Source organism: Phalacrocorax aristotelis, chromosome 4, assembly GCF_949628215.1.
Source record: "Phalacrocorax aristotelis chromosome 4, bGulAri2.1, whole genome shotgun sequence".
Lineage (NCBI taxonomy): Eukaryota > Metazoa > Chordata > Aves > Suliformes > Phalacrocoracidae > Phalacrocorax > Phalacrocorax aristotelis.
Window position 1 is genome coordinate 47,495,614 of NC_134279.1, and position 27,645 is coordinate 47,523,258.

Here is a 27,645-nt window from a genome sequence, read left to right on the forward strand (position 1 = left end):
TGCATCATCATTAATGCTCTTTTAGCAAGTATTTTCTTTTATTCCAAGGATTTGTTTACAAAACAGTAACAACTGGCTACCTTGGCGCATGCAGACACGCCTCCCTGGAAGTGCCGTCTCTTGCCTGGCTAGGAGACCTTCAACAATCCACTGCAGCAGAACACGTCCCTTATCTTCGGGAACAGCAAAATGTCTCTTCCCCATCCTCCTTCAACCTGCATCTCTAATGAACTTAAGCCAGGGCTCTCAAGAGTGCACTTCCTACTTACGGCAGGGACCAACCTACAGATGGTGCTCAGAGGATTTATTGTGCCAGGCCAGTAAGATCCCACTGTTATTGCCTTTCTGTGGCAATAACTCCGAGCTTTATCTTTGCATTGCTGTGAAGTTAAGGGCACACTTCTCATATTAAGCTGAATAAAGAGTGTCACTATATATTAACCTTAACTGCACAGAACATAATTGAACTCAATGGGGCTACTGCCCTCTGTGCTTCAGAGGGACTTGACTTTGAAGAAATAATAATTCACTGGTTTACAAAGGCAGAAATAAACTTTTATTATACAGGAAGTGCAGGTGCAATATTGTGATTATAGGCACTGGTATGATTCACCTTGAGATTTTAGTTGTATCTTGCCAAAAGAAGCTATTATCGAGCCCTAAATGACTCTAACAACAGTACTATCAATGTGGCATTTAGAAGTTCCTTCCCTGGTGGGAACAAAAACATCTCTTTTCTTCCAATGTTGAAAATTAAATGCACAGTATTAGCGCCATCAATGAGGTGTTTAACTTCAAAATTGCCTTTCCTGGTGAGAATGAAAACACTACTTGTTTCCTTTTTTAAAATTAACAGCAGTGTTTTTCTCTCTTTTCTACTACATGCACTTGTTTAATCAACCTGAGACACAGTACGTCTCTAGTGCTCAGAGAGCACTGTAGGAATACAACTGGTCTGTCTGTGCGTGCACGTGCCTGACATCCCATGCTCCGGGGCTGGGATCTACCCTGTTTCCGGTACGATTCAAGCACACAATAATAAAGGAGAAAGAATATGCCTGAAAAAAAACAAGTACAGAAGACAAAAGGCTCAATTTTGGTTTAAGTCATCTTTGTACCAACAACAAGGCTACATTGATGCCGAAAGAGCATTAGAGAAAATTAACCCAAAATTAACAGCATAAGGTACCAGAAAGGTACCAGACCATAGAAGTTGCTCACTACAGCCAAATACTGTTGTGAGGCATTCCAGAGGCGTGCAGGACTGTCCTCTGACTTTTCTCTAGCTGTCACCTATGTTTGTGTTCACACATACGGTCGTTGGGCAAACAGGTGAAATGCCTTTCATTTGTCCTCCAAAACTGGGCAGGAAACAGTTGTTCTAACCAGTCCTTGAGCCGTTCTAGGACCAGACAATGTACTAAGCTTTGCAGCTGTGCTGAGTCGCCAACGCTCCGTAGAACGATGCTTTTGGAGGAGTCCAGGGCTCACAGGTGAGTCCATATAATCATATACACGTGGGGTGACCACAGGCAGACACAAAACACTGAGATGTGGAGGCCTACCTCCAATGTTTGGTGTCAGGAGCTGACATTCACCCAGCAACACCAGAATATGACTTCTGGGGATCCCTCTGAGCATACAGCATTGCCCCTGCTGGAGCCTGACCTTCCCCAGCTCCTACTCTTAACTGGTATGTGACCAGCTCAACATGGACTAGTCCTTAGTGACTTCACTTGGCAGCTCAGATGCCTGCGGAGGAGGATGGGGCGTTCAAGGCTGTGCTGTTTGCTCTGCTATCTTTGCAAAAGTACAGGCAGTCCTGCTACAGCTACTCAGGCCTAGCTGAGTTCCTGCTGTCCCTGAGGGACAGATCTCAAGCCTGGGCCAAGTCCCAGCTGGCTTTGTTAGAAAGCAAACTGGTTCAGAGAAGAGTGTGAACAAACAGTCTGGCAGCATGGATGATCTCGGCTCGAGTGCAAATTCAAACCTATGTTTGCCAGGGATTCCACTCATCCTTGACATCTAGGGTCTGTATTGGCACCGAGGTCACGAATCGTGGTATCACAGACTTAAGAGGTCTCGGAGACAGGCCCACCTCATTTCTAGGTGGAAACCCTAGTGTGACAGATCATGCCCTTCACATATTTCAGGCTACATTACCAGATAACCACTTGCAGGACTGATACAACTAATGCCTGGGAACAGGCAGGTAACACTACACCGGTGGTGACCACAGTGCTGTTTCTAAACCTCCTGACATAATTTCTAAACAAACCCTCTGCTCCAAGACACCCGCACCACGGAGTATACAAACTTTCCGCCCTTTTCTTGCTCTGTGTGCAAATACAAAACAGTAGTGAGCTTTTCAGGTCCCCTCCCACTCATCACTGTTCACTCGTGCTCTGTCACTGACTTGTCTTTGTCAATGCATGAGGTAACATTGCATGGGCTAACCTAGAAAACGAAGGAAGAGCACTTCCACTCTAACAATGGATACCAAGCAAAAGTGTTGTGGACTATTTTTTTCAGGCTTAGTTTCCTTAATCACTTAGTTTTGCACCATGGAGGTACTACAAGTTAAATCACTACACAACAATTCATATGAAATAAGACATTACAGTCACTGAAGGAGAGAGTCCTTCCTTAAAATGGGATGTCTTGTAGTTCACTTCATGATGACGTGTAGGTGTTAAAAATTGAAAACTTACGCAAACACCAACTTCTAATTCGAGATGGGGGCGGGGGGGGGGGGGGGGGGGAAGGAGGGGTGGGAAATGAATGCAGCCGTCAGGGGATGGCCCTTTGGAATTCAAAACTCTCTCCGATGCACTAATTTGTCAAGCACCATCTAGGCAGACCGAAGCCTGGGATATTTTCAAACAGAATTCTCCAAGTGGTTTTGAATGTAATTCTGGGGTAAGCTTTTGCAACGTAAAGACAGCCTACAGAGCGTCACGAGCAACTACCTGAACCCTTTGCACCAGCAGCCCCGTACCTAGAACCCCTCATGTATTAATATTTCCCGCAAAATGCCACAACAACCCACTTCCTCGCCACCACGCGCCTTCCCATCACACGCCCAGGACATAAAGACACGGGCTGATCCCATGAACCCCGACCTCGGCAAGGGCGGAACGAATCCGCCAGCAGGACGACGGAAAAAAAACCAGAGAGCAAGGCTTCTGTGCGCGCACTGCCCGAGCGGCGCAGGGGGCGGGCAGCCATGCCCGCGCCGCCCCTCGCCCCCGAGGGAGGGACGGGGCAGCGGGACGCCTGTCACCACCCCCAGCCCCCATCCTCGCGCTGCCGCAGAGCAGCCTGGGGCGGTGGCGGGCGGCAGCGCGCGCCGGTTGTGAGGTCATCCCGCGCGGCCGGAAGGAGCGGCGCGGAGCGGCTCGGGGCGGTTGTTTCCGTTGTGGGGGGTGGCGGGGGGGCCCCGCGCGCGGAGCCAGAGCCGGAGCCGGAGCCGGGGCGGGGTCGGCCATGGCCGCAGCGGCGGGAAAGGCGGCGGAGCCCCTGGGTCGGACGGCGGAGGAGGTGGCGTGGGCGGAGGCGCTGCGCGGGGCCTGCGAGCCCGAGCACCACTGGCGGCACCGCCGGGAGTTCCTGCTGCGCAACGTCGGGGAGCCGCCGGCGGCGGGCAGCGCCCAGCTCCAGCGCCTGGTGTCCCTCTCCATGGTCTGGGCCAACCACGTCTTCCTGGGCTGCCGGTGAGTGCCGGCCGGGGCGGCGGGGCCCGCGGGGCGGGCGGGGGCCGGCTGGCACGGCGCCACTCTCCCCTCCCTCCCCTCCCCTTGTCCCCCCTTGTCGCCCCTGCAGGTACCCGCCGCAGGTCATGGAGAAGGCGCTGGAAATGGCCGAAGGCATCCAAGTGACCAGCGCGCCCGTCCGCACCACGAGAGATGAACTGGTTGCCAAGGTGAAGAAAAGAGGCATATCAAGTAGCAATGGTTAGCAGATCATAGCTGTGACAATACATAGGAGTCTAGAAAATGCTTGTTTTTCAATGTCCTCCGTTTACCTCGGGCTTAGAAAGTAGTCGAAATAATTTACCTCTAAAACTCCTTGTTAATCGTCTCCCCTCCCTCTGCTATTTTTCCCTTGTATAATACCTGTAAAATAGACATAATGTATAAGTATTCCGTTGGTGATGTAGAGCTCTTGCTTTGAATACCTACAGCTGGTGCCCCGTAAGCTGATTATTTTTTTAATGCGATGAAGGCTCTTGTACTCTAGCTTAAATGTATTATTCTTACTTTGCCTTCAGCGCTAGTCAGACACTGTTGCTTTGTGAGAAACTCAGTTTCTTAAAGAAATTCTTAAAGTGGTCTTTTAAAGATGTGTTTATGATATTAGTAGACAAAATATGTCTTTTTTTTCTTTTTTTAGGTAAGATAGTCTACTTAATGTACTTTGTTAATTTTTGGTTTGGACTTCAAGAATGCAAACACATAATTGCCTACAGGTCCCAAACCAAAACCTGAAATCTTGCACCTGAGTGTTTTTAGTTTTTTGTCAAAAAATGCTGAAGTATTCTGAAATAGTAGGCTAATACTTGAAAATGCAGTTCAAGGTGTATTCCTAATATATACCTTTTAAATTCACAGAGGTTATTACTAGAACTTTTGGCAAATAAATAGATTGTCTCTGGATAGATATTTCATAGCGCAGAAGTTAAAGAGGATAATATACTTCACTTGTTTTGCAGAAGGGGTAGAGGAGCCCTCCAAGAAGCGAGCTGTTGAGAAAAGCAAGGATTCTAAGGATGCTGGAAAGGATGTAAAAACGACAAAGGCAGAAGCCCTAAAACAATCAGAGAGTACACTGCCAAAAAAGCAGGAAAAAGATACTAGCAAAGATCCAGAAAGCTCCCAGTCAACTTGCAGTTCAAATCAAGAAATGATCACAGCATCAGACATAGAAGCAGAAGGAAAACCTGCTAATGCCGAAAATACTACTGAGCAAAATCCATCTTCATCTGAAAAAGAGTCAGGAGAGAAGTCTTGTGCAACTCCACCTAAGGAAAGCAAGTCTGAAAATGTGCGGTCTCCTGAAAAGAAAACTACAGTAAGTGCAGTGCCGCCAGCTGCCAAGAGTGCCCCTCAGGCGGAGGTGGTGGCAGCGGCAGTGCCACCAACCACCAAGAGCACCCTGCAGGCAGCAGCGGTGCCAGCGGCAGCGGCACCAGCTGCCAAGAGTGCCCCGCAGGCAGCGGCGGCGCCACTGGCTGCCAAGAGCGCTCCGCAAGCAGCAGCAGTGGCAGCGGCAGTACCACTGGCTGCCAAGAGTGCCCCACAGGCAGTGGCAGCGGCTGCCAAGAGCAGCCCGCAGGCAGAGGTGGTGGCAGCAGCTGTGCCACCAGCTGCTAGGAGCAGCCCGCAGGCAGAGACGGTGGCAGCAGTGGTGCCACCGACCACCAAGAGCACCCCACAAACAAGTGCTACGTTGCTGTCTTCCAAAAACCAAGCGAGTGCCCCAGCATCGGTGTCCAAGAGTGGCACTCAGGCAGGCACCTCGCTGCTGCTGGCCCCCAAGAGTGGCACTCAGGCAGGCGCCTCGCTGCTGCTGGCCCCCAAAAGTGGCGCTCAGGCAGGCACCTCGCTGCTGCTGGCCTCCAAGGGCACTGCTAAGCCAGGCTCCTCGCTTCTGGCCTCCAAGAGCAGTGCCGAGGTGGCTGCCTCATTGCTGGCTGCTCGGAGCGGCGCTCAGCAGGGATCCTCACTGCTGACTTCCAAGAGCAGTGCTCAGGTGGCTGCCTCGCTGCTGGCCACTCGGAGTGGCGCCCAGCAAGGTCCCTCGTCGCTGGCCTCCCGAGGTGGAGCTCAGGCAGGTGCTTCCCTGCTGGCCTCCAAGGGTGGCACACCAGCTGGTTCAGCACAGCTTGCCTCCAAGAGCAGCTCACAGGCAGGTGAGAGCCCTGCTAAGGCTTTGTGCAAGCCGTTAACCAGTGAAGATGCAAAGGAAAGACAACCTTTTTTCAACAGACTATACAAAGCTGTAGCCTGGAAACTGGTTGCTGTCGGAGGCTTCAGTCCTAACGTAAATCACGCAGAACTTCTGAACTCATCTATTCAGTCTGTAAAAGCCACGTTGGATGTTGCATTTGTTCCCCTGAAAGAACTTGCAGACTTGCCTCAAAATAAGAGCTCTCTGGAAAATATAGTTTGTGAACTGAGGTGCAAGTCTGTCTACTTGGGTACTGGTTGCGGTAAAAGTATGGAAAATGCCAAAGCAGTTGCTTCAAGAGAAGCTTTGAAATTATTCCTCAAGAAGAAAGTTATTGTGAAGATATGTAAAAGAAAATACAAAGGTAGTGAAATCGAAGATCTGGTACTTCTGGATGAAGAGTCAAAACCATCGAATTTACCTCCGGCTTTAAGAAATCCTCGTGAGATCTTGTAGGGGAGGATCACTGTTTGTACCGTGTATAGTATTTCAAGACAAGGACTAAAGGTTAATTTTGTACTTCAAAAATGTAGGCTTCCAGATATTTTGTATTTCTTTCTCAGTTTTGCAAGACAACGATAGCCCTTTCACTCGGTAGCAGTTGTATAAAACTTGTTAGAGATGACAAGTGCGCGTTTAAAGGTATGCCTTAATATATAGCACACTAGTGTGCTGTTTTATTTGCAAAATAGTCTACCTAATTCTTCTATTTTTAATTAAACAATTAAGGTACAATTTGCTGTTTAAAACCTGAGAATTTTGTAATTCTTACGATTTGATGGCAGTCTGCTCAATTGTCTACCACGTCTTTTTTAGCCACGTAGAAGTATATATATATAGGGACCATAATACTTGAAATGATTGAAAGTTGTTTCAAAATTTCAGTCAAAAAGCTGAATCATCTGTTTCAGGTGTGTTGCTCATAATGTTCACTGTTGCTCGTGCCAGGAGATAAAATAGTTGGTTGACTGTTTTTATGGGCTGTCGTAACACTCGCAATATAAACGACACCCTGATCCCGTTGAACACGATACTAGCAGGTTAGATCCCCTTTAACGCTATACTGACAGGTTATCAATTAGCAGTCATGTCGCAGCTGCTTCAGCCACCAAAACTCTGTAAGCAGATTTAATTTATATTGTGAAATATCATCTACAGTTTTTTCAAATAAACATGGATTTCTACACTTCAGCATATTTTGGCTGCTACTAAAACAATAAAACCTCTGGGATATGCTTTTATAGTACTTTGGTTGTGGCTATTAAATAATCCAGCCATTTCAATAACTTTGCAACACCTTAAGAAGAGCTTTACTTTGAGTGGCTTCGAGGTGTAATCCCGTAAGGATGAGCTGTTTTCTTTGGATGCATAGCTGAAATACTGTAAAACTGCTAGAGCGGACCTAGAGAATATCGATTTCTACTTTTGTAATGCTTACCAAGATAAGCAAAATGAAGACGCCACTGTCTCCTAGAGACAGTGAGCGTGTTGTAAAGCCCTCGCAGTATTTGAGCCCTTCCTTTTCTACGTTTTTACAGGATGGACAGAAAGGTTTGAAGCAAAGAAAGTGGGAGATTACCTTTTATTTTCAATGTTACTGAAATACCTGCACAAACTGCATGTTTTGATATATTGGATAATGACATGTAATTGTAAAAACATGATGTCTTCAGTGCTATTTTGAATTAATCTTGTCCGATTACAGTAGTTAGCATCATTTAATGGAGACCTTACACTTGACTGACAGATCCGTTGATCGAGTGCTACAGGAGTGAGTAGGAATTCCTGGGATCTCAGTAGTATGTATGTCTGCTAAAAGACTTCAAGTTCTATTGTGATTTTTGGGACTAAACCACAATGGCATTGTTACACTGTACCCTACGTGATTTTTGAACAGCGGTGGCTGTCCGGTCCGTAGCACCTGGAGCCTGCAAGGCGTTCACACTTCCCGACGGCCGGTTGAGAACTTCCTCCGTCTGACCCCTGTGCGTCTGCGCCCTCGATCACCCTTTGCTCTAGTTAGGTTTCTCAGGAGTTCCCCCTCGGTGTTTCTGGAGCACTGCCCAACGTTCTTACGCAGTGTAAGAGTCGCTGTGTGCCGCTTCTAGCGCAGAGCGAGTTCCGTGCCGTGCTTAGGAGTTGTGGTGTTCCTGCCAGGAGGCATGAGATCTGTTTCAAAGCCTCACCCTGCTCAGGTGGAGACACAGAATGACTGCTTTTGCTGGGCAGGAATCGCGTCCTGTGCCCTCTGAAGTACCACTGTTCTGGCCGCTCCTTTGGGCACCTCCAGCTCTCTGGTTGAGAATCGCAGCGTGCGTGTTGCAATGTGAAATTCCTGTGTTTCCTGTCTGCAAAAGCCAAGCTCACAGTATTTACTGACCTCAAGGGGGTGTGAGGGTAACTGTGCTGAAAGGCTGAGGTGCTAGATGCCTTTTTTTAAAGTCCTGACTTAAGCTTACTTTTTTTAGAATTTTTGAATGTTACTCCTCTTTGATGTTTGGTTGTGATTCATTAAAGGATGAGTCCGTAGCTACTCTTAATAGAAACTAAAAGTTGAAGTGTGTTATTTTTGTTTCACATTCTGTGTGGAAAGCAGCTCAACAAGCAGATCCCAATGTACGAGTAAATAGCATTAAGTATTTGGATGAGAATTTATTAACATTTCATTAACCCTGAAGGAAGAAAGAAAGAATTTCAAAGAACTGGCCGCGGTAAGAAGTGTTTGTGCAGTCCTGTCAGTTCTAAAGCCTCTGGGTTGCCTTCCGGGTGCTGCCCTGGTCTCTGGCAATGGGGATGCCGGTCTCGCCTGACCCTGCTAGAACAAACGCGCTAACGCTGTAGGGGTGCAAAGTTGTCTCGGGAGGGACAAATGGAACGAGCAACCGAAAGAAAAACCGCCCCTGGGTTTTCCGCGGGAGTACAGGAAACTGCAGCCGTTAGAAAGACTCCTGTTTCCCCTGGGGGCTGCTAGAACGGCTCCCGTGCGCACGGCTGGCTCCCCGGGGCAGCCGGTCGCGGGGAGCGGGTTACACGGGGCTCCCGGTCCAGGCTCGGTTTCCCGGCTTGCGGCGGACGGAGCGGGGAAGCCGCCGGCCGCAAGGCGACGCTGGAGCCTGTCCCCGGCGGGAGTCCGCCGCTGGCCCCGCGCAGGCGCCGTCGTGGGGGGGCGTGGCTCCTAGCCAGCCGCCCGCCTCGGGGGGCGGAGCCACGCCCCTTTATTTGCGTAATGCCTTCCCAGGGCGGCGGACCCTAAGTGGGGCAGGTATTGCGGCCACCCGAGTGCGTGGCGCTCCGGCGGGGGCGGCCTCCCTGCCTGTGCACTCCCTGCGGAGACCGGCGGAAAGGGAAACGGGGCGGCGAACGTCCTCGCCCTACCTTCGGGGTCGCCCCGGCTACCGCCTCATATAAGGCGGCGGGTGCAGCAGAACGAGGCTGGGATGCCCTGAAGACCTGCTGGCTAGGCCACGCACGGAGGACGCTTGTTCCTCATGGGCCACGCGCCCGCCTAGGGGAAAGTCCCCGGACCGCCGGCAGAGAGTGCCGGGCGCCGCCGGCGCCCCCGCCCGCCGTGCCCCGGGCAGCCACCGCCGAGACGCCTCCGGGCCGAGCGGCCGGGCGCGGGGCGGGCTCTCGTCACGGCCACAGGAACGCAGGTAGTGCGCAGGCGCACCAACAGAACGGGGCTCACTCTCAGGACATCCGCTTTTGCCGCTGCCGGCGGCGGGACGTTCCTGTCCCTGCCCGAAGAAGGTTTCCCTCCTTCCCTCCTCCAGGAAAAGCAAGAGGCCGGTGGAATTGATTCGTCGCGTTCCTTTGCACCACGCAGAAGTTACACATGGAACGCAGGAGGGCCCGGTGCGTGTCCAGGTGACAGCACGGAAGCCGATGTAGCGCGGAGCACAGACATCGCTGCGCAGGGCTGTGAGGGCAGGGCGTGCTCCCGCTCTCCCCGGGCTCGCCTCCAGAGGAGGCCGGCACCTGCCACCCGTGAGTGGCACCAGTGATATCTGCACGCTCCAGGCAGATTCTCATGCTTACGCACCCCAATACTACGCAAGATGCTGCTGCCTGTGGCACTCACGCACGCACGCACGTACGTACTAGCCGCACTAATAAACTGAATTCATTTCATAGGCAGTGCCATTCTTGCTTCTAGTGTATCAAGCAAACAACAGGTCACCGTGCTCAACTCCATGGAAGTGAGCCCTACAATCACGGCTGGGTATGAAACACAACAGGAGAGTGCTGGCAGAGATCCCCAAAATAACACCAAGTTCAGGCATCTCAGGCCCAGTGTGATTAGTGCTCACCTTACCCAAAGGGCACCCATGCAGCCCAGAGCCAACACTTCCTTCTGGTTCATGCTTGCTTGGTATTTCTGAAGCTCTGGTGGTGAGCCCAGGCCAGCTGAACGAGCAGCACCTTTCTTTTTGCCTGAGCTACAGGCACATGGCCCATGCACAGGCACAGTACAGTCTGCAAACCCTGCAGGTTTCCAACATCTGCCACTCCTCTTCCAGCAGTATCCTCGCGCTGACATCTTTTCAGCCATGTCAGACCTCAGCACTAGGCAGAGGTGACCAGAGTGCAGCACAGGGAGTAGCTCTGAGCAGAATTAGCTCCGACTGCTTCACACAAGAGCTTTGAAAGGGTAAAGGTGCACAAAGGGCTGACAAACCACCCTGCTCGAGCTGTCATTTTGCTTGCTGTCTTAGCCACTTGAGCATCTTTCTCTCTTTCCTCCCATAATTTTTCACATGATCAACTATATGTACGTGGGAAAAAAGTGATTTCAAACTAAAATGCTATCAAGCCATCCCAGAAGAAAGAACTAAACTAGGGCACAGCTCCATGAAGTTCTCTGATTGAGAGACTGTAATGAAATCCCAGTGTCCCAGTTTCACATCTGCTAAAAAGGATGTATCTAAGGCTGTATGAAACTAACGTTTCATGAGCTATCATCCCTCTCTAGTGCAGGTAGCACCTGCAGTACAGTCTGAAGGCTGCAGACAAGCGTGTGTAGACAAGCTGAAGCTTGTGCAGCGGCTGACATGGGTTTGTTTTTCCTCTTCGGGCCCTAAAGATGCACTACAGCACTACTTTAACAATTTGGGCTGCTTTTCTCCGTGTTGGACAAAATTCTCCCACCTGTAGTTTATGGTGAATGTTGGTTTTCAAATTCGTTAACAGGAGAGAACACATCAAAAATCAAATTCATCTTGGCTATAGATGACAATAAGCTGACATGGCACGGTCTAGTGGTCCAAAGACTTGGGGGGAAAAAGCACACATTGATTGTTTTGATGCTCACTCTCTCTCTTGCTAGGCAGATCTATCCCCGTTTTATAAGATGCAAACTGCAGAGAAAATAACAGCAATATCTGCTTCATAGCCTAGTTTTTAAGCTTCCCTTTCAGCTAAAAAATGTGCGTTTTTGCAATGTTCTGCATAGCGTATAATATGCCACACTGTTTTGTCTATTTAACAATTAACTTGTATTTGTGTGCCTCCTGGAAGGTTCTGTTAGTTGCCACTGCCACAGCAAAGGTATTGCCATTAACTAGGTTATGTGTTTTTAAGAAAATATTGCCATTTATGCTCGTTACTCCTGCACCACCCCCCATTTTAAATCTGCTGTCAGGAAGTATCAATTTTTAGGCTGTGATTAATTCCACTTCCCTGCCTTGCCTGCATTTAAAACCTGTGCAATTTCACTGAACGCCTGTGATTACAGGAAGAGAGTTACTGCACGTGGCGGAGCGAGGATACTTGCCCACGTCAAGCTGGCCTGCGCGGCGTATTACCAGCGCTGGCATGTGACTATTCAGACATACGGCTGGCCTGTTGTAAGTGACAGCAGAGGTTTCCTTCGGCATTGAAGACACACTCACAAGCCAGCGTTCAGAAATAGGGGGTTTATGTTCATACCTAGTAATAGTTTCAAATATGTTGCAGGCTAATATGAAAACAGCACATGATAATTTCTGAGCACAACTGCCTGTTGCTAAGGCAATGGAAGATTGGGTTCCACTGGTTACCAGTTAGTTAGGTATTTTCTTCCTCCAGTGGCATTCCTGCAACTAAAAATGCATCATTCAGCTCTGACGTTGAGCCTACAGCCCTTTAAAGTTTGAGCTGTCACTGATGGTCACATAACATTAATTGTCAGGCCCAAGCAAGCTGCGGAACCACGTGCTTTAAACACCACTCTCAGAGATGAATCACATTGGGCAAAAGATACTTTGTCACTAGGAACAAAGCCGATCTAAGCAATGTTTGCCCGATTTTCCAAATCCTCTGGTGGTTTATGTTTTAACCACAGTCTATATTCAGTCAGATGCTGCCCATAGTTTGATAATAGCCTTCCACCCCAAATCATTCCTTAGTTTGGAGCAAATGTCACGTTTCTGTTTATTATTTCAGGGAACAGGATGGGTGAGAAGCTAGGGATCTATTAATCTTGTTTAACCAATAATTTTTCTTGCAATTACAACTGACTAATAAAGCAAACGTAAACTCTGTCAGTTCTTGGGAAAAAAGTGTACTTCAGTCACATATTAGCAGTATAGAATAATACTAATTTTTTGTAACTTGAAGTAAGTGGTGGCACTGAAAAAACTGCACAGGAGCAGCACCCCTAAGAAACATATAATGCAGGTGACTTGCTGCTACAGAGTTATTTTGAAGATATTAAATTACTCCCTGGTGCTATTTGCAGTGACTTTTCAGTTGTAGTAGAGACTAATCATTTGTACCAGGTTTGGATAAACAGATTCCAAAGAGGAAAAAAAAAAAGAAACAAACCACACTAGGAGGGAAATGTAATGAGGCTTTCTCCTGTTCAGTGTGGAGTTTTAATGACGCAAGCCAAAACTCTCTTCAAGTTTTCAGGGGAACTCTGAAATTCATAAATGGTAACTATAGGCATGTAATTACCCCATTTCCGCATACGGAATGGAATTCATTTCACTAACATCTGTGACAACAGACCTGCACTCCCCTTACAGTCATTTTTAGGGCAAGACATTTTATAGACATTTTTAGGGCAAGACCTATTTACACTAAGATTCTCTCTCATTTGACATATTTGGATGGATGACTCCCACCTTTATTTCCTGAGGTGGAAAGGAAAATTAACATCCCGATACAAGAGAGGATTATGAATGTCTAAAACCATCAACTACTGAAACTTCCTGCAGGTGCGCTGCCTTCCCTCATTGCACAACCTTGATTACAAAGGTGTGATTGTGTATGTTTGTTTCTTGCAAGAGGAAGAAGAAAGAATGTGTTTTTCACATGACCTGTGGTGAGTAGCAGAGTCACAGTCACGCAGGACGCACGTTCGTGTGTAGCTCAGGTAAGAGCACATAAAATATCCTTTGTTTATTGTGCGCAAAAAGGGCTCAGTTCTTTTCCATTAAAGTCACCTGGATTCTTCCACTTGAATGGAAGAGGATCAAGCTTCAGGGCTCAGGTAAGACGATAAGGACGGTTGCTGCGTATTTGCATAAGATAACTTGTTACCACTCCTCACCTGGCTTCCCTAAACACCATCTGCACGCTTCCTGTGTTCTTTGGCTTGGTGATTGGCTCTGAGCCAGAAAGCAAATCAACCGATTGTTTATGCTTTAAAACACTAGGTGAGGAAGACAAGTCACTGTCTGAAAGCTGTTTCCTGGAGAGGAAAACAGGGACTTGTTACTTCAGCCATGAGCGGAGCGATCCGTGTTGTAAATGACAGGGAATGATCCATGTGGCTCTGGCCATCACAGCAGCCTGATGCTGCCCCTCAGCTGGTTAGCAGTGTCCCCCTCCTCTAAGGAGCTGCAGCGCCTACACCAGCCAGCATGCTGCACAGCACCTGGGAGAAGCTGGTGTTGTCCAGCTCCTGCTGACCTCCAGAGTGTGTTCTGAATGGAGCGGATACTTTTGAAAAGGAGCAGTGTGGTTCTGCTCAAAACAAAGCAACAATATGCCAGTGCGCTCTGATGGAAGCAGTGATGTCATATAAAAGTGACTTGCTTAACATCTCCTGCCTTGGGCCTATCAACTCCTCAAAACACCTTTGGGTACAGACACAGGAGTAGAGTATGGAAGCTGAATGGGAAGAACTGCAAAAACAGATAGTTATTACAAAACAAAGCATGAAGTAAACTTAGTTTGCACGCTTTACTCCATTTTTCACTCTGCCTGGGGTGAAATAAACAGAACCCATCAGTTTGAAGAAAAAATATGAGCTGAATATTGCAGCTGCCCTCTTCCTCATGTTAAAATAAGTCAAGTGATCACTAATTTGGGCTCAGGAAGAAATTTTCTTTTAGAGCATGTTGGCAGAAAATGTGGAACTTCTCTAGTTTTTGAACAGATGTTTGCATTTGGATAAGGAAGAACATAGATCTCCTGATCAGTGCAGGATGTTTGTTATTTGGTGCTAGAGAGCTCTTTGATACAGCTGAGGATGAGGCTAGCTGGGAAAAAAACCACATGCCAATGTTTTCAGGAAATGTACTGGTCTAGTTTGTCACCTGACTGAAATGACCTGGTGATAGCCCATGTCTTATTTTTAGGTGTCCTACACTTGTGTAAATGAAAGAAAAAAAATAGTAATGGTTGTTTCCATATGATTTGTGTTCCACCAGATAAATCAAGCCTAATATTTAAGGAAAATCAAAAGTGATTACATCTTCCATTACAGGGAAGTATCTTTTTTGGACGACCTGATGTAAGAGACATTTTCAAGAATAGCTTACCCAGACAAACACAATACTACCTGTGTAGCCCTGGCAAGGATAGCCTCTCCCTGGAATATCACCTATATGTGGGTCAGCTATGGCAGTCCTAGATGACCTTTCTATGGCCCATAGCTTTCTTCAGCTGGCTTTTTAAAAAGCCCATCTGGCTTGTACTAATTCTTTCTTTTCTTTGCGTTTCTTTTCTTGGTATCTTGGAAAATTCTTCAACCTCTTCATCCCATGAAAACCAGAGATGCATACACGCCAAGAAATATGTATCAAAAATCCATTCTGTTCCATTAGCTTAGAAGAAGCACCCTGTTATCATCCTTTGAGCATTTCCACTAAATGCCAAGTAGGTCTTTCAAATAGAGAGGCCCTTATGGACTTGTCCTCAACAATAATGCTGCTTTTCATTGTTTTTCCACAGGTGGAAACTTTTCCTGGGTTATTGTTGTGATTTGACCTCAGCCAGCAACTAAGCACCACATGGCCCCTCATTCACTCACCCTGCAGTGGGGTGGGGGAGAGGATCAGAAGGGTAAAAGTAAGAAAGCTCGTGGGTTACGATAAAGACAGTTTAATAAGTAAAGCAAAAGCTGCACATGCCAGCAAAGCAAAACAAGGAATTCCTTCACTACTTCCCACGGGCAGGCAGGTCTTCAGCCATCTCCAGGAAAGCAGGGCTCCATCACACCTAATAGTTACTTGGGAGGACAAATGATCACTCTGAATGTTCCCACTTCCTTCTTCGTCCCCCAGCCTTATGTGCTGAGCATGACATCATATGGTATGGAATATCCCTCTGGTCAGTTGGGATCAGCTGTCCCAGCTGTGCCCCCTCCCAGCTTCTTGTACACCCCCAACCCCCTCGCTGGTGGGGTGGGGTGATGAGCAGAAAAGGCCTTGGCTCTGTGTAAGCGCTGCTCTGCAGTAACGAAAACATCCCTGTGTTATCAACAGTTTCCAGCACAAATCCAAAACATAGCCCCATACCAGCTACTGTGAAGAAAATTAACTCTATCCCAGCCAAAACCAGCACAGCTATCACACAGAATCACAGAATCACAGAACGGTAGGGGTTGGGAGGGACCTCTGGAGATCATCTTGTCCAACCCCCCTGCTTGAGCAGGCACACCTACAGCAGGGGGCACAGGAACGCGTCCAGGCGGGTTTTGAATGTCTCCAGGGAAGGAGACTCCACAACCTCTGTGGGCAGCCTGTTCCACCGCTCTGCCATGCTCACAGGAAAGAAGTTTTTTCTCCTATTGAGGTGGAACTTTGTATGTTCCAACCTGTGCCCATCGCCCCTTGTCCTGTTGCTGGGCACTAATGAAAAGAGCCTAGTCCCACCATCCTGACACCCACCCTTTAGATATTTATAGGTATTGATGAAATCCCCCCTCAGCCTTCTCTTCTCAAGGCTAAGCAAACCCAGGTCTCTCAGCCTTTCCTCATATGGGAGATGCTCCAATCCCCTGATCATCTTGGTAGCTCTCTGCTGCACTTGCTCAAGCAGTTCCCTGTCCCTCTTAAACTGGGGGGCCCAAAACTGGACACAGCACTCCAAATGTGGCCTCACTATGGCAGAGTAGAGGGGGAGGATAACCTCTCTTGCCCTGCTGGCCACACTCCTTTTAATGCAGCCCAGAATATTGTTGGCCTTCTTGGCCACAAGGGCACATTGTTGGATCACGGTCAGCTTGCTGTCCACCAGCACTCCCAGGTCCTTCTCAACAGCCGCCTTCCAGTAGGTCAGCCCCCAGCCTGTACTGGTGTACTATCAATGGAAAGCTGAAAAAAATTGAATGAACTTGTGTATTATTAGGTGAAACAGGACAGGAATCAGCTATAATTTGAGGATGTAAGATCAGGATTACAAAGAAGAGAGGCACAACTGCAAATATTTTATCACAGTAAAATCCATAATATAATGAAATAATCTTTCACAAGAAGGGGACTCTTAAAAACTATACTGGGAAATTATAAAGAAACAAAACTGTTGGGATCTATTCTCCGTGAAAAGTGGGGGTAGTTTAGAGACATATAAATAAATCTAAATAAATTGACTATATGACTTCTGTGTATTATTTACTCTCAGAAGACAACCACTGAGGCAGGTTTTATGCAATACACCCTAACAACACACCCCCGACACCACTGTGAAGGTCAACCTCAAATTGATAAATCTCCACTTAGTGGAGAGGGTTAGCGGAAACATCAGTCTGCCTGTCCATCTCTACAAAGAGCAGGGTTTTGCTCTACCATGCCTCCTCTTATCTCCAGATTATCCTCACAGTCATCGAAAGAAGAGACATAGCTGGGTCGCATAGGCTACCAACCTGCAAACTTGAGTCCAGTGCATCAAAATTCTCCTGTGCTTGCTCCTAGCCATTTTGAGGCATGATCAAACCACAGAATTGGGACTGGCTATTCTTGCTTTCCTCCCTCCTGAGCTTCCTAGGGACATCTGGTCTAACATTACTGCTGCATTCTTAAGACTACTCAAAATTTAAATCTTTATTTAAGTGTTAGAAACCAGCAGACAACATTTAAATTCAGGAAACATTAGCTGATCTCTGCTGTACCTTAGATGCTGCTTCCCCCCTGGTCACAAACAGCAAGTTTTAAAAACAGAAACCACCTGTAACAAACGTTATGAATTATTCTAAAAAGACTTCCTTGGCTATTTCTTTACCAACAGTGCATACATAGTTTTTTGTCAGGAAAAAAGCGATGCCAAAATGTTATTTTTAAATTAATATTTAATTGTAATTGACATTTAATTTTAAATAACATGTCAATGTTTAATGAACATTTTTGCTTTATTTTTCTGCTCTGTAAGGGAAATCTCTAGTTCTCAGCTTTGTTTCTTCATGCAAGGGCAGAACGATACAGCCATTCAAACTTACTACAAGCAGAAACACAACACCTCAAAACCGCCAACATCTTTCTAAAGAATATTGTATCACTTATATTAATCCAGGTCCTTTTGCACTGGTATGCAAGTAGTGCTTTTTGCCTGTACAGCAAGCGTTATCTGTTAATATTAAATGAAAGAGTTCAATCGATGGGGCTTTGGTTACTGAGAAGTGACAGCAATGAACACCACACAATAAAGTTTCAGCAGTTTACTGCTGATGGAAGTGAAGGTAACTAAGTTATTTTTACTTTCTAAATCTGCACAAAAATTAGACAAGTAGCATAAAATGATCTGAGGCTTAGCTTCATTAATCTGAGCCACAATACACAAAAAAGAAGCAGCTGTTTTTACTGGCATTACGGATTTTAAGTTGAAGGTGTCCTCTTAAGAAGATGAGCACACTGAGCTTCAGACTTCCTGTTTTTTTGGCCAGAGTGACATCAGCGTAAGAAAGAATGTTTTGAAAGTACTGCCTACAACTTTGTTTTCATTCATCTTTATGAACTTTCCAATGCATTGCTGACTCGGCCAAAATCATCCGTCTACAGCTACAATTACTCAACATTGTAGACGTATGAAAATCACTGTCACGTAGGATACCAGCTTAGCAGCTGCATTAGTTGAAAGTTAAGAATGTGTTTAAATACTTTTGTGAACTGGGATCTTAAGAAAATAATACTTGCAGCCTGCTACCATGTGAGATGCTGATCTGCGGCTGGTCAGATAAAGTCCGCAAGGTTCAACACGCTACTTTTGTCATAGGACTAGCCATGGAGCCATTTGGCACAGATCATGTATTCACAGAATTGTAGGGAAAAAAGTAGGCTGGAAGGGACCCTCTGGAGGCCACCAAAGCAGAGCCAGCTTCAGAGCCAGATCAGGTTGTGCCTGATCCAGTTAGACTCATCCAGGCCTCATCCAGTTAGGCTCCCAAAATAGCCAAGGATGGACACTACACAACCTCTCTGCGCAACCTGTGCTGCTGCTTAACCGCTACTCTAGGTCATGCCATCCTGAAATGTTATCTACAGGATGAGTGTGGGTACTCTTTTAGTGCTAGCCACTTACCTAAAGGTAGGAATGTAAGACAGAAGGGCTTTTTGGGGGTTGGATATTTTTTTTTTCATTTTACCCTTGAATTCAATAATCTATGATGTTTTTTTTTCTAAGTTTGCCAGATGTCATATTTCCCTCCACTTTTTTTCCAGATTCCTGAAATATAAATGCAATATAATGCAAAATGTCTCCTCAGGATGTTTCAAGACTCTACATGATTTTTTTTTCCCGATGCTTATCCATCATTATTCATGTAGAAAAGTTCAGAAAAATGCCTGAAAAAGAGGTGGGCATGAAGTCTCAGCCTTTTAGTAATTCTATCTGCTTTATGTCATTCTCCCAGTAGGAAGAATTGTATAGCTAAAATGTATATTTCTACTTTTGTTTACTACTATATTTGTTGTGGCCAACATTTGACACAAATTCTGCCACAGCCTTGGGGAAGCCAGGACACTCAGTCAAAATTGGGAAATTTGTTGGCAGGCGAGTGTGTTTCAAAAGGCTAAACTTCTCTGACGCCTTATTCAAAACTCTCTGAAATGATTCCTTGGGATAGAAGGCCACTCAGCTTCCCGAAGTAATAGTTTATCCCAACTAATTTTGCTCTTCTTTAAAGCCAAATAAGGTAGCTCTTCTTATGGGCAAGAACAGCCTAACTGCTGCTATAAGAATATAGTTGAAGGATATGAATTAAGTAGATGCCTCACCCTATCAACTGCTACAGTGAGAAAAGCTTGACTATGCAGCACACTCTTGTGTACCAGACAGGAACCTGCCTCCCCTGCACATAGGCCGTCACTCTGCTATCGGTACAAACCTCACCTCGTGATGAAAACTGCTCTTCAGCAATAAATTGTTGTAGATATAGTTCACAACAACATTGGGAGAGAAACACGCAAGCCATTTGCAAACAATTTAATGTGCATATACGTTTTATTGCAACGAAACTCACAGTCCGCTCCTGTCAGACACAATGTCTTCAGAAAGGTGCGTTTTGAGAGATTTAGTGCCATCAGTGCTTGCAAATTATTTTGCATGCCAAAATATTCCAAGAAAGGAGAGGACGGTGCAAAGGGTAAGGTTTCCGCATCAAATGCAAAACTTTTGCACTCTTCTGCTTGCTCAGAAGTATTTTGTATTACCTCCCGGAAACGCGGAAAGGTCCAGGACTATGACTGAAGATACGGTGCAGTTTCACGGCCTGCACAGGGAACAAGCGCAACCCGGGACAGCCCCAACACACCCTCGAGATGAACTCCGCAGGGCCTCCGGGGACGGGATACGTTTTGGGAAGAGCGAATAACCACGGACGGCCTGACCGGAGAAAGGCGTTCATCAGCGCTAATAAGCACGCCCCAGGAAGGCGAGCGGAGGCGCGCCTGAGGGACCCCCGGGGATCTCCCCCCAGAGACACCCGCGGCCCCGGGCCGCCTCACAGCACCGCTCCCCGCCTTGTCAGCATCCCTGCGGCCGCAGAAGCTGACTGGAAACTGGAGGTAACGGGGGGCTACTCACACCCGGCGGTCGTTTCTGCTCCCTCTACCTTCGCCTCACACAGGCGCAGCCGGGCCGCGCCCGCAGCAGGGGGCTCACGCCGGCTCCTGCTGCCCCCCGGGAAGGCGGCGGGGCTGGAGGACGCGGCGGGCCGCCCGATAAGGCTGGGCGCCGAGATGGCGGGGAAGGCGCCCGGCCGCTGGGGGAGCTTCCATTCCGCCCCGCCCGGCGCGCGTGGCGCCTTAGCGCCCCCCACAACTGCCGCACGCTCACACCCACGCGCGGGCGCCGCCGGGGCACCGGGAGGGGCGGGCCGGTCGGTGACAGCCAACTCGCTGCGCGCGCCGTCGGGCTGCGGAGCGTCGGTAGTTCCCCCCCTACCCCATCGACGGGGACCACCACACCGCCTGGGCGCGGAAACGGCGGAGGCGGGCGCCTTTAAGAGAAGCTCCCCCTCCGCGCTGGCTCCCACCCCTTGCCGCGCGGCGGGCCAGTAGGAACGGCTGAGAGGGGAAGGCGGGAGAATGCGAACGCCTCGCGGCGCCGCCAGCCGCGCCTTATAAGGGCAGGGCCTCGCGCATGCGCGCAGCCCAGCGGGCAGGGGCGGGGGCTCCGAGTGGGTTTTGCTCCGGCGGCGGCGGCGGGAAGGGGCGCGGGACCCCGCGGAGGGGCAGCCCGAACCGAAGCGGCCCGGCTCAGCACTTACTCCTACGGCGCCTCAGCCCGGCCCCCGCAGCTCGGCCCCCGGCGGGCGGAGGGGCGGCGGCGGCAGGAGGAGGAGGAGGAGGAGGAGGAGGAGGAGGAGGAATCGGTGCGGGGCCGCCGCGGAGGACCCCGCGCCCGGTGCGGGCGGCGCGGCGGCGGATGTGCTGCTGGTGGGGGGGGATGATGCTGGCGGGGCCGCAGCTGGTTGCGGGGCCGGCGGCGCCGGGCGGGGAGCGGGCCCGGCTGCTCTCGCTGTACGTGCAGGACTACCTGGAGTGCGTGGAGTCGCTGCCGCTGGACATCCAGCGCAACGCCTCACTGCTGCGGGAGATGGACACGCAGTGCCAAGGTGGGCGCCGCCGCGGGACGCGGCCTCCGCCACAGGGCACCGGGCGGCGGGGGGGGCGGGGGACGCCCGCCCTCCCGCCGCACATGCGCCCGGCGCGGAGGGGCCGGGGCCGGAGCCGGGGCGGGCCCGGCGGGGGGGGGGGGGGTGGGCGGCCGGGTTGGACTGGGCTGGGCCGCTCGCTGAGGCCTGCGGGGGGGCTGAACCCGCGGCGGTGCCGGTGGCCCCCGGTCCTTCCCGGGGGAAGGAGGGAGGGTGGCGGCGGCGGCCCCGCCTCGGGGGCGGTGGGAGCCGGCGATGCCTCGCTGCCCGTAGCTAGGCCCTGGCTCCCAGCTCCGCCGTTCGGGGCCGCTCCCGCACCGCCTCCCCTCCGCCGCCGGGCGGCCCGGCCGATCGAACCGGCGGCGGCGCTGCTGGTGACGGGGCGGGGGGCTCGGTTTTACAGCCGTGCCCGCGCCCCACGGCAAACGGCGGCTCGGCAAACCGCTGGCCCGAGGGGCAGCACACGGCGGGGCTGCCCAAAGCGCCGGCAATGGCGGGGGTCGGCGGGGCGGGAAGTTACCCTGAACTTCAAACGCGGGGCTTCCGCCGAGGTGCGGGTTAAATGCCAATTAAATCCATTGCGCCTCGCGTTCTGGGGCTACGCGGCCGCGGCATCTTTCACCTCTGCGGCCGAATCACGCGGGGGGACCGGCTCCTGGAGAGCATTCCCGCTGGAGCCGTGCTGCGGAGCACGGGTGGGAAGGACCCGCGGGGGGGGGGGAGGGTTGGTCCCGCGGAGCAGGAACTAGAGCCGCATCTCCCCTCCTAGTGGGAGGCTTGCTTCGCTATGGGCGGGGGGACAGGACCGTTGAGGCCTTTCAGACGTTAAATGCAAACGGATCTTTTCAATTATCTTTCTAATTACCCGGGAAGATACATAACAACAGCCTTTTGTAAGTTTTCTGTGTTTTAGGGTCTGAAGGGCATAGACTTGTCTACAGCATTTTGAATTCTTAGTCGAGGCTGCACTGCCTAGCAGCCTCTTTACCTGGTCTGTGGTGACCACGGGTTTAGGTCTCTCTTGATTAGATTCAGTTTTTTATTTAGGCTGTATCTCCTAAATGTGTTCCTCCAGTCACGAATACAATACTGGGCCAAAGCGGAGGTTTGTTGCCGTTTTTTCCGAAGTCAAGAAAAAACCCAACTTCCCTAAAAATTTAATAAAAATATTTTTGGCCCAAGCCTGAAGATGTAAAAGCAGTGCTGTATAATTTCAGCTAATTTAAAAGGTAGTGATAGTTCATGTAGGAGGCACAAAGCCACTCCTGTACTTGGAAAACTGAAGTCCTTTTAGCTTCTGTTAGCTCCACCAAATTTAAATCAGATTATCTGTAATGAGCGCTTGGCCTTCGTTTGTGTTGTTTGTTTAGGTTTGGGGTTTTTTTTAACGGGTTTCAGAGCTATTTAGCTTGGTATATGGATGCCTTGTCTAACCTTAGGGGCTGACAAGGAGTTTGGTTAACTTGTATCTCTGTCGACCCAAAAGTTCTCTTTTTTAATGGATGGTGACCCGTTTAAAGTGTGCAGCATATCTGCACGGGCTGCATCCAGGGAATAATCAGCATAGGGTGAATGTTGTTCTCTGTCACCGCGTGAAAAAGCCAACAGTTATTGCTTGTGGGTGGTTCTGGGCAAGGCATTCCCGATATGGGAAATCTGTGTAACTACACCTACACTTCCTTCCGCCCCCCAAAAAGAAAAAAAGGAAAAAAAAAAAAAGGCTGGGTGGGATATAATGTGGCTGCAGAATATTGTGCTTTGGTTGTGCCTTTCTAGTTCAACAGTCTAAAAAGTACCTTACTCTAGGCTTTTCAGGAGCTGAGAGTAAGACTTCCCCCACCCCCAGTCAGGGCAACAGGCAAGTGATGCAACTGAAGATGCAGGGAAATGAAGCTTCTGTTTCTAATGGTAGCTGGAATGCTAGTATTGAGGAAAAAATAGGTTAAGTGAGTTATTGGACAGGCAGAGTAGTGATTTTTATCTTCCTCTAGTGAAAGTCTGGAACAGAACAAAATGCTGTTGGCTCCTGTTATACAGGTATCAGAATTTATAGTAAAAAGTGTCCGTTCACGCTTTAAGCTGCTGTTTCAAGATGTCAGCAGGAAAAAAAATCACTGTGAACAATGTTGAGATAATATCTATGGCTTCTGTTTAGCACAAGCTTGAATCATTTCACAGCTGCACAATGCAGACAAATTCTTTAAAAATGAAAACCAGTTTGTGAAACGCAGGTCTTTAGGAAGAGATTGTACTGCATATCCTCTCACTTCAGAAGTAAATAGTATCATTCATAAATTCCATTGCCTGTTCAAATAAAATCCTTAAGTTGTTTCTGAAGGAACCAGTACTGTATCTAACACTGCGTTAGGCTTCACTGTCAGGTCTGATATCTCTTTCCTTCTGCGCTAGCAATCTCTGTCTTTTATGCATAGATCTAGTGTAACTTTTGGTCTGGAAAACACTGTTTTAAAATCCAGCAATACAGAACAACAGAGTACAGACTATGACTGGCTAATAAGGCACTTGTTAACCTTGTATTTGGGTTCATTAAACTTGCTTCTAAGAACTAAATTTTACAAAAGATTTGCACAATTCATCCAGTTACTTTGCATGGCTTGCAAGAAGAAAAGCTTACAAGTCAAATGGAGCCACTGATTACTAGTTGCATAAAATACCCTGTGATGCACTAAACAGTAGATCACCTATTCTAAAAAGTTCAGCATCAATTTTAAAATGCAACTTGCTGTAATTTGTCTTGGTAATAGGAAAAGCATTTTGAGGGGTTTAAGTTGATTTAAATCCTGATTGTAAATTTGCTGTTGTGTAGCTTCAGTTGTCATAATCCTTTTATAACTATGTCTACTTGAAAGTGTAGCACCGAACCTTTAGATGAAGAAGAAGGGGAGGGCAGAGGACCTGGATATCCTGATTCTGGAGTGTTACATATCATGATACGTAACGAATATATGAATTCTAAGTTTCTCTATGGTACAATAAGCTACTGCTCTGGTTTGTAGGCCAGGATTTTGGAACTACTGTGGTAAGGACTCTCAATAGAAATTAATGCTGGACTATCCACACTTCAGCAGCTATGGTCCCCTTTCTTTGGTGATCCCTTTTTTTTTTTTAATGGCTAAAATAAGCTTGTTTTTTCTTAGAACTTGAGCATCTTTCCTTGCAACAGATTGTGATCTTAAACACTGATTTGATGACCACATGCAATTTGAATAAAATATCTGATCTAGCCCACTAGGGTATACTATAATTAAAATTTGTACTATTTCTCATCAGTTAGAAATACATTTCTATATTTTCTTGAGCGTGTTCCATCTTGTGTAATTATTCCTATTATCTTTATTTTATAGAAGCATTAAAAGAAATAGATGATGTCTATGAAAAATACAAGTCAGAAAATGATCCTGTTCAGAAGAAACGCTTGCAGCAGCATCTTAAGCGTGCACTAATCAACAGCCAAGAACTTGGAGATGAAAAAATTCAAATAGTTACTCAGATGCTAGAACTGGTAGAGAATAGAGCCCGGCAAATGGAAACACACTCTCAGTGTTTTCAAGATCTGTCTGAGAACGAAAAGCCTCTAGAAAAGGCAAAGATGGAGTCCTGCCAGCCAGAGAGATCTTCACGTAGACCTCGCCGCCAGCGAACCAGCGAAAGCCGCGATCTGTGCCATATAGCGAATGGTATTGATGACTGCGATGACCAGCCACCTAAGGAAAAAAGGTCTAAATCTTCTAAGAAGAAAAAACGCTCCAAAGCCAAACAAGAGAGAGAGGTTTCACCCGTAGAATTTGCAATTGATCCCAACGAACCGACTTACTGCTTATGCAACCAAGTGTCTTACGGCGAAATGATAGGATGTGATAATGAACAATGTCCTATCGAGTGGTTCCACTTTTCATGTGTTGGACTTACCTACAAACCAAAGGGGAAATGGTATTGCCCCAAGTGCAGAGGAGACAATGAGAAAACGATGGACAAATGTACTGACAAATCAAAAAAAGATAGAAGATCGAGGTAGTGAAAGCAATTCATGTTTTAAAGAGTTGCTCCTTTTATATTAAAATGTTTAATTTCCAGAGAACGCTGTTTTAGGAAATGCATAAGACTATGCAATAATTTTTAATCTATAATATTAATGGAGTATTAAAAGCTGTTATACCTTCTGTGATCTTTAACTTTCTGCACTGAATAACCAAATAATTGAAACAGGGTGGCTTCAGACCTTCACAGAAGACATTACAAGCATATGGCGCTTGGTTTCGATTTAACCCCATTAGTATTTTAAAGAACCTTGTGAATCTTGAAATAATGGTAGTGGGAAAGATACTGAAGAACTTTTCATGTTATGGGAAAGGTGTGGAAAGGCCTCACATAATTGCTAGAATCTTAACAACTGAATTTGTTCTTTATCCCAGGTCTTAAGTTTTCAGTTTTTGTGTTAACATCACACATCTGGAATTAGGGTTTTGGAATTCAGCTGTAACTGTAAGTCTTCCGAGCTAAAAGCAGACCTCTTCAGTGACTTTCGTATGACCAGTATGTTATTTCAAGGAAGAAAATACCACTAACTTAAGCTTTTTTTTTTTTTTGGTCAATATTAAACTCTTGTCTTTGTGACTTTACACTTGGGAGTCAGTTTTTGGGTATGACAGAATTATGGTGTATACACAGCTTTGGATATTCTTAGTAGGTTTTATTGGGGTTCTGCTGAGCATCCTGATGTGGTCTTTATTGTTTAACATGGTCTCTCTAATGCCAAAACTCTTTCCTTGATCGTTCATGTTTTGCTACTGCCTATATAGATCAAGGATCCCTTGAGAGGAGGGCATATTGACATCTTGGGGAACTGAATTTGCAAAATGTGATTAAATCTTTGTCAGAATCAATCTCCAGAGAGCTGACACATGACTGGTATTCTGTGGGATGTAAACTTTGCTTTTCCTTAAGTGATACTTATGTACATGTGTGGCCCCACCTGGTTTTAAGCACAGCACCACAGTTTTTGGACTTGGGCAACTATCTAAAAAGCCTGAAGGCAAAAGCTTTCAATAAAAGTTTTGATAGATAATAAAAAACAAAACAAGCTTGACTGGCACAGAGCCAGTAGACAAATCCCAGCAGGTTTCTGACAGGTTAAGTAACAGTGTTGTCCTGAAGCATGCTAGTAGTGTCTAAACACTACTTGGGTGGTAGTTAAAAGTGAACTTCCTCACCTCTACTTTAGAGGTGGTGGAAAAAAGATGAAAACAGCTGTTCCTGCTCCTCTGCAATGGGAGACGCTAACAGAGAAGTGAGTGGTGTACCGGGTGTATCAAAGCTTGCACCTAGGGTTCTTGCTCAACCATGTTCTATGAGACCACCTGTGCCCTGGTGGGCTTGGCAAGGCAGAGAGCAGCCCAGAAGTGGCTTGCTTTTACTCATCCACTGATTGATGAATGCCATCATAACTCCCTCCTGCATCTCCACTAGAGGGCTGTGATGGCTGGGGCTGGAGGGCTGGATGCACTGCACTTGGCATAAAGAAAGCCTCAGTGCTGTCAGTCCAGATGGTATGAATCAATGCACAGGACTCTAAATATTATAAGCTACGTAAAATACCGAGCCTGTTTCCACAGTTATGATCTGATTCCTTAACAGGGTTTAGCATTTGCAAGTAATACGAGTTAACATATGGCAGGGGAGCGTAAAGCCAGCACTCTGAGTTTTTACTCTAAAATTGTAGATTTATTAAGTGGACTAGCTCCACTGGGGAGACCTGCAGTGCAGTAAGCAAACAGCTCTTGCAGGAAGCTACTGTAAGGTCTCTGACCATCAGCAGGGTGGGAGAGAAGGTAAATCTTATCCCAAGGCCCTGTCTTGCTTTCCAGGCCTAGTGGCTAATCTGAGGTTGCAAAGATAATCTTCTTGAGGGGGATGGATCATGGCCACTGATGGAAAATGATTAGGCCAGCTGTTGCAGGCAAGTATTGCAAGTCCTCCTCTGTGCATTTTACCCCTTTTTCTATTTGTTACAAATTAATGATTCTTAAATGTCCTTCTTGAGAAGACTGGTTGGAAGCCTTGGGCTGGGGACTGTATCAGCTTCTAATGTCTACCTAAAATGGTGATGCTCCCTAGTATTAAAGAACAAACATCACTTAAATAAACAGTGAAGTTACAGAACAAAGTACAAGTAAAATTGTAACTATTAACATTACTAATTTATCTTGAAAAGTATTGCTTGACTTTCTACTGGCTAAGTCAAGAATAAGTTTTTCCAAGGCAGAGGAGAAGGCTGGGAGCCTTACATAATTGTTCTGGAATAATTGCTAAAGTAGGAAGTCTGTGTTATGGTGTTACAGAAAGAAAATTTTAGGTTCTGAAAGTGGTCCAGATAAATA

General features: G+C 47.5%; 2 protein-coding genes across 3 annotated transcripts; both read left to right on the forward strand.

Moving 5' to 3' along the window:
* Positions 1–3,380: 3,380 nt before the first annotated feature.
* CDKN2AIP (CDKN2A interacting protein) lies at positions 3,381–8,501 on the forward strand. The gene is made up of 3 exons (XM_075091179.1): positions 3,381–3,713; positions 3,823–3,953; positions 4,712–8,501. Exons 1-3 carry the CDS (start codon positions 3,487–3,489, stop codon positions 6,403–6,405), a joined length of 2,052 nt encoding a protein of 683 aa, XP_074947280.1. The 5' UTR covers positions 3,381–3,486; the 3' UTR covers positions 6,406–8,501.
* A 12,217-nt stretch (positions 8,502–20,718) lies between these two features.
* ING2 (inhibitor of growth family member 2) lies at positions 20,719–25,887 on the forward strand. Of its 2 annotated transcripts, none has more exons than XM_075091202.1 (2): positions 20,719–21,208; positions 24,613–25,887. In XM_075091202.1, the coding sequence occupies exons 1-2, from the start codon at positions 20,734–20,736 to the stop codon at positions 25,281–25,283; spliced, it is 1,146 nt and encodes a 381-aa protein (XP_074947303.1). In that variant the 5' UTR covers positions 20,719–20,733; the 3' UTR covers positions 25,284–25,887. The 2 variants fall into 2 exon arrangements, with proteins under 2 accessions (XP_074947303.1, XP_074947304.1); XM_075091203.1 differs by lacking the exon at positions 20,719–21,208 and adding an exon at positions 21,489–21,798.
* The last annotated feature ends 1,758 nt before the right edge of the window (positions 25,888–27,645 follow it).

Coding starts and splice junctions, on each gene's coding strand:
- ING2 (XM_075091202.1), top strand. CDS start 20,734: ATGCGCGCAGCCCAGCGGGCAGGGGCGGGGGCTCCGAGTGGGTTTTGC. Junction 21,209..24,612: donor GATGGACACGCAGTGCCAAG/GTGGGCGCCGCC, acceptor TTTATTTTATAG/AAGCATTAAAAGAAATAGAT.
- CDKN2AIP (XM_075091179.1), top strand. CDS start 3,487: ATGGCCGCAGCGGCGGGAAAGGCGGCGGAGCCCCTGGGTCGGACGGCG. Junction 3,714..3,822: donor CACGTCTTCCTGGGCTGCCG/GTGAGTGCCGGC, acceptor TCGCCCCTGCAG/GTACCCGCCGCAGGTCATGG. Junction 3,954..4,711: donor AGGCATATCAAGTAGCAATG/GTTAGCAGATCA, acceptor CTTGTTTTGCAG/AAGGGGTAGAGGAGCCCTCC.